This window comes from Triticum urartu, chromosome 7, assembly GCF_003073215.2.
Source record: "Triticum urartu cultivar G1812 chromosome 7, Tu2.1, whole genome shotgun sequence".
Classification (NCBI taxonomy): Eukaryota; Viridiplantae; Streptophyta; class Magnoliopsida; order Poales; family Poaceae; genus Triticum; species Triticum urartu.
The window spans coordinates 682888903-682895724 of NC_053028.1; the positions used below are offsets into that span (position 1 = coordinate 682888903).

Genomic DNA, 6822 nt, shown 5'->3' on the forward strand with positions numbered 1-6822 from the left:
TTCATTTGAATCAAAAGAGCCCTAAAATGAGGTTAGAGTAGAAGATTTCATATGAAAAATGCCTATGGGATCCAATCCTATTATGAACCAAAGGACCAGCATAAGAAAGATTTCCAAGGACTTCAAAGGAGCCCTAAGAAAACTTTCCGACGCAAGAAATATCCTATAGGATTTCTTCGACTCAAAGGAGCCCCAAGTACAACAGCTGCAGCCCTTTCAGGCAGAAAACAGAGGGAACTACATGCTAACAATGTAATCAAAATAACTGGATATATTTTTCTTCCTCACAGGATAAAACAAAACAACTGGACCCTTTTTACAGCGACACCGAACCATTTCGGTATACATAACAAACACACGAAAAACCAAGCATATACAAGCAATATAGGATCTCAACTGACAGTTCCCAAAAACTTGTATTACACCACCCAGATTACACAACCAGTTCATCACCACATTCTTCAGACTGACCTGACCTGACCTGACCGACCAATGACTTCCAAACAGACTCGATTATTACCCACAAGAAAAGGCAGGGGAGACAAAGGGAAGAAAATAAATAAAATATCGGACTCTCTATAACTGACAATAAGACTGGCTTATTCAGCGCGCCTCTAAGCCAAAGCCAAAGGGGAAGGGTATAAATGAATGAATACGGATCTGGGACGACGACCGACCGACACTTCTAGACACGGGGAGGTTGGGAGGGAGGGCTGATGATTTTATGATTACAAGGTATGAAACAATGAAGGGGTATGAACAGATAGATAGACCCTAGGGACCGACGCTACGAAAGAACGAAACCAACCATATATATAATATTTATATATATCAGCACCGGATTTTCTTAAAATACGCAATATGCGAAGACGAACTTGTCCAAGACGGATGGATGGCCCCAGAAGTTTTCTCAAGACCACTGCTGGCGCTACTAGGATTGCACCTTCTGGGACGCGGCCATGGCGCGCAGCCTGACGGCGATCTGGGTGAAGCTTGGCCGTTCCGACGGTTCTGTCGCCCAGCATTGCTCCATCAGCGACCTCCACTCTGGGTCGCATGAGTCAGGCACCTGCGGCCGCAGAGTGTTGCTCACAATTCCACCTGACAGTTCAAACAACAGCTTACATCAGACTCTGACCATCCACTGCACAAGTAATTTCTACGAGGGTATGGCTGATTGTGCACCCACCAATGATAACACCATAATGCAAATCTGCATATGGTTCCTCTCCTGTGAGGAGTTCCCACAGGACAATCCCAAAGGAGAAGACATCAACCTGAGGGAAACATATCAACATTAGTGTGCAAGTTATACGTAAACCAGGGTATAGCTATCTGAATTTGGACACGGAAGCAATATGAAGGGATTAGCAAACCTTTTCAGAGACCAGGCTGCTGCTTCCATTCAGAAGCTCTGGGGCCATCCATGGAAGCGTTCCCCTCACACCACCAGAGATGAGGGTCTGACACTTGACTTTTGAAAGCCCAAGGTCACCAACCTGCATCATCCAAGAAAAATCAATGCAGATATATATAGAAAGAGAAATGGTGTTTAACTTAAATCATACAAAAAAGCAAAACTGTTCGCATTGGTCGGTCGATCCAGTTTGTTGACAGTTCACATGAGCAATATTTCATTCGCATGTGACAGTGCAAGAACTAAAAGTGAAGCCTTAGTTATCTATAAACTACAGATAATGCGGCATGGATGTTTAGTAGATCAGTAAAAGATGACAAAATTCAGATGGCAAACAAGTGATTCTTTAGTACAAATAAAAGGAGTTTATTGTTAGTAGCCATGCATTATTATACCACGCATGTTCCCTGCAGTGTTGACGGAAGATGCCTTAAGGTTAGCTAAAAGCCTAAAATGATCCCCGGACTAATCTAAATCAATCATGTCTATTCTAAGGTGCAACTCATCAATTGCCCAAGCAACAGTACATTCTCGCCCACATGAATGTCCATATGATTACCACAACAAAGCACTGTATATTCCAAGTATGATGGGATATTGATGCTAAAACTTATCAATAATACCTAATAATTTGAAAAGTCAATATAGACAGATTACCCAATATCAAACATACAAAATATGATACAGAAGAGAAGAATCAATAGTCTAGCAATTTAGTGCAACAAGCCAGCAATAGTACAAAACAGAATTGAGTTCTTACCTTGCATATTGGACGCTGAGGATCCCTTAAATTAACAAGTAAATTGTCGCTTTTGAGGTCAAAGTGCACAATGTTTTTGTTATGCAGATACTCCATTCCAAAAGCTGTGTCCATGGCAATAATTAGCCGTTTGCGTCGATCCAGGCTCCTGCACATGCAGAGAATATTAATCGCCTCAGCTTCATGTTGGATTATAAGTTTCAAGTTTTTAAGATGTGGCAGTTGATACATGAGAATTACTTCTAAGACATATGCTAGAATGCAGACATTTTTTTGTTTTGAGAAAAGGCCTGAGGCCCAGCTTTATTCAAAGCTTTGCAAACATATAAATAGTGGACGTACTTGGAATTCTTCAGCAAAGCCGTCCTAAGTGAGCCATTAACCATATATTCTGTAACCGTTGCAATGGATCCCCCAGGCCCATCTAGAACAACGCCGTAAAAGGCCACAACATTGGGGTGGTGCAGATCAGCAAGGTTAGATGCTTCATTCCAGAAGTCATTCCGCTGCAAACATTCAGGACATATCAGTATAAGGACAGGCATAAGCAAATAAAAGGAAATATAAAATGTTATAGTTATACCATTTTTTCTTGCTCAGATGGCTTCCCAGCAAAACATCTGTCATTGATTCTTTTTATTGCAACATCAGAGCCCCTCCATTTACCATGATATACAGTTCCAAAAGTTCCAGAACCGAGTTCTTGGAGCTCTTCGAGGTCATCATTCTTTATAATCTGAAACACGAACATATGTGGTTGGTAAAGAACATTACTTTGAATTAAAGATGCGCGGGATAAAAAAGATAAGAGTTCCTGATTGTAACCTGGAGGCGTTCATGCTCATCTGCGACTGGTTGTCCTGAAATCCAATCTAGTGGTTTGCCCTTGCTAACCTGCACATTTCTCTTGTTAGATTGTTAAGTGCTAAAGATGAAACAGAACGTATATGAACTTCTAAGGAATCACATCCTAACCTCGTTGGTGTGAGCTTGCCCGTCTACTTTATTAGTGACATTCCCATGCCCTTCATTCAGCACAGGAGGTGGAGGCTCAAATGCGGCTAGACCATCCTCCATGCCCAGCAAGTCTGGGTTAGTGATACCATCACCTGGATTCATAAAAGACAGTAATAAGCATTCACAACTTATGACTCATTAAGCACATATACTGGCAAAAGGTGTAATTGGAAGTATTGTTAAGAATTGAACCTTTGACAAACTGAGGTTGTTCTGCATGTGTGTCTTTGTGATATGGTTGCTCCTCAGCCGGGATATTCAAATCTGGCCCTTTGCAATTCAACAGAGAGTTTTGGGAATGGGGATCCTTAGAACTGATGTTCTCCCTGCTTGCTACCCTCTTAGGTCTTGGTGGCAGCGCATGTACATTGCTGAACTGTTGACCCGGTAAACCAGACTCCTGGAGCTGCTCGACTGGAGCGTGATTTGCCAATGCTGGTGTCGGTAATGGTACCTGAGCATTAGCGTTCGAAGGAGGAACGGATTCATGTGGAGCTTCCTTGTGATAAACTTCAGGAAGAACATCCTTCTGCTCGCCCATTGGGTTAATAGTGGCTTTTGTATACGCAGGATCAACACCATAAGCCGATGGGGGCACACCCACATGCCCAATCGTAGCGGCAACATAACTGGGGTATGGTCCCCCAATGCTCACCATTTGCGGCGGCATATGGTTAACGTTGGCATGCTGGACAGTATGCATATAAGGACTGGCCACAGAAGGCGGTGGCATTGATTCAGTTGGAGGGGCTATCTTTGGCTCACTGACATCAAAAAAGGTGTTGGTGTTGCTCTGAGAGTATTGCGATGTTGCATTCTGGGGTAAACCATTCTCGGCATACATCCTTTGTTCGGGATAGCGGGGCTCGTTGGGGTTCACCCGTAGTGAATCCATCATCCTGTCCACATTGGCCATATAGGTTGGCACAGCAGCAGGTGCCACTGAAGGCACATTATCACGGAGCACTTGTCCATCCTCCCGATGCCTAGAATTGCCACTTAAACTACCTTCGCCTTCAAGCGGATTATTGGGATTAGTTTGCCTCACTTGGTACTGAGCCATTCCATGGGGTGAAGGCATTTGATGCAGTATAGCTTGTTGATGAGAGCTTGCAGTGTCAGAATGAACGGAATTTGGAGAGACCATCTCAGTAGGCATCATGGGGATATGGTTAAATCCATAAGTCGACGACGGCACCTGCTGTGGTGGCAATTGCTGCTGCTGGTGGTGCTGCTGCTGCACATAGACATGCTGATGAAAGCTCGCTGGATCGACGGGCATTGGGTTTGCAACGCCTTCCATCTTTGGTGCATACATCCTTTCCCTGTCAGGCTGCACTGGATGCATATGTGTGTACCCATAAGCCCCCATTTGTGAAGGTATTTGCCGCTCTCCCATCATGATCCTTGCCACATCTTCAGGCCGCAGGCTCATGAACACTGGAATTTGCTCAGGCGGCGCCCCTCCACGCACATCGCTGGCATAGTCATTCACGACTGGATCGGAGTGAGCATGAGGCAGAGCCTTGATACACATATTGCAGTCCTGAAACCAGGTCGCATTTTCTGGTGGCTGCTGATTCAGACCCTGCATAACCTCCCTATGATCGTTCATGAACACTGGTGGCAGTGGTGGTAGCTGGGAGAGTGGCTGACGGTACCTTGCTGCCTCCGGATGTGGATGTGGATGGGGGGATGGCTGAGGGGGCGCAGCACTCTCCTGCGGCTTAACCGGGACAGGGGCAGGAGCAGCATTGGTGAAGACATCAACAAGCAGCTGCTGGGGTGGCGGCGGAGCAGCAAAAGCCGATCTGGCGGCGTCGTAGGAGCAGGTGGAGGTGGGGGAGACAGCAGTCGGGGAGCCGCCGCCGCCTCCTCCTCCTCCCCCTCCTCCTCCAGAAGAAGGCACAGCCGGGGTAGGAGGAGGAGGCCCGCCGTCGGAGCACTGGGTGGACGAGAGGCTGGCGATGCTATCCTTGCGCACAATGCCGTTGACGGCCTCGAGGTACCTGAGGCCGGCGTCGAAGCCGGCGCCGCCCTCGGCGCCCTCGTCCCCGGCCGCGGCCGCCTCGGAGACGGGGAAGATGAAGACCCGCAGCTTGGGGCTGGCGACGGCCAGCTTGTCGTACTCCTCCACCATGTTGTCGAGATCCTCGGGCGAGGAGACCGAGATGAGCGCGTCGAGGCCCTCGTCGGGGAGCTGGTACTTGACCGCGAAGTGCGGGCCCGTGGCGCCGCCGTAGGCGTCGGCGAGGCGGGCCAGCAGGTCCTGCAGCGCCACCCCGCGCGGCACGGACACGATCCGGGTGTCGCCGCCGGCGTACCGCAGCGTCCCGTCCCCGGGCCGCGGCAGGATGCGCCCGCCGAGGCTGCACAGCAGCTTCATCCGCTCCCCGCCACCTCCTCCCCCCCCCCCCCCCCCCCCCCCCCCCGCCCCCCCCCCCCCGCGGCGCGGGTCCGCCCCAACCCCCCTCCCCGCCCCCCTTCCCCGGATCTAACCCCGCAGGGCTCGGGCCGGGCCAGCAACCGAACCCCCTCACCAGCACACCACCAGGAGCCCTACCGCCGGCCGGATTCGGGGATTCCGGTGGCGGCGGGCGGCTCAATGCGGAGTCAATTGAAATTTTTCGGGGGTGGGGAGTAGCGAGGGAGTGGGGAGCGGAGGGGGGTGGGAGGGGTGCGTTGTACTCAAAAACCCTTGGCTCGCTCCCCCCGGCTGGCTTGGTGGTGTTGGTGTTGGTGGTGGTTCCCCCTCGCCCCGGCTGGCCCCCGTTTTATATATTTTCCGGCCTTGGATTTTCCCGTGCCGGAATTTGGAGCCTTCCCTTTGGTTTTCCGTGTGCTTCTCCCCCCTGCCTCCCCTTTCTGTTTGCCTTTGGGCTTTGGATCATTTGCAAAACCTTGGGTCTGGGTTTTCAATCTGTGGGTCTGTCCCGTTCGTGTTGGTGGAATTCGGTCGGGAGCCCCACCTTTCGGTTTGTTAGAAAAAGAGGTGTTTTGGCAAAACCTTGGGTTTGGGGTTTGAATCCGTGGGTCTGTCGGGGGAAGAGGCCGTTCGTGTTGATGGAATTCGGCCGGGAGCCCCACCTTCTGGTTTGTTAGAAAAAAAGGGGTGCTCTAGAGGGGGTGCGATGTTCGTCTGGGTGCGTCGCCGCCACTTGATCTGTCATGCATTTATGATAATATAATTGAAGGATAATTTCACTGAAAATTGCTTTGTTGATGTGGAACTGGAACGTGACGGGAAGTGTTGAAGGAATCCAATGATGATGATTTAATTGCAGGCGAAAGGTAGTTGGCAGGTGTTGAACAGGAGTCGAGAACGAAATTGTGATTGACTGCTGGTGATAGAAGAGGTCTCGTCGGACTGTGATCTGTTGTGACGCTTGATGGAAATCAATTTCTGTGTGCAAGATTCAATGTAGAGATGGATGTGCGGCATTTAAATCTAGACATGGATGTGTACACTTACACCAATAGGATCATAGTGACATCAGATGTATCATGCAAATAATTTCCCGTGGTGCGCGGGCTATTTTTTAATTCATGGGCATTTATATTTATTTCTTTAAATATTAAATCTATGGTGCAATTATATCTATCCTAATTAGGTTGCGTGCAATAAAGA

The 6822-nt window shown here is 48.8% G+C and overlaps 1 protein-coding gene across 1 annotated transcript; it reads right to left on the reverse strand.

Moving 5' to 3' along the window:
• Nucleotides 1–253: 253 nt before the first annotated feature.
• On the reverse strand, nucleotides 254–5936 carry LOC125523584 (probable LIM domain-containing serine/threonine-protein kinase DDB_G0286997). Its single transcript, XM_048688604.1, has 9 exons — nucleotides 3387–5936; nucleotides 3153–3286; nucleotides 3003–3071; nucleotides 2761–2913; nucleotides 2520–2683; nucleotides 2178–2325; nucleotides 1377–1499; nucleotides 1190–1277; nucleotides 254–1101 (listed from the first exon to the last, which is right to left on the reverse strand). Exons 1-9 carry the CDS (start codon nucleotides 5578–5580, stop codon nucleotides 932–934), a joined length of 3243 nt encoding a protein of 1080 aa, XP_048544561.1. The 5' UTR covers nucleotides 5581–5936; the 3' UTR covers nucleotides 254–931.
• Nucleotides 5937–6822: the final 886 nt, after the last annotated feature.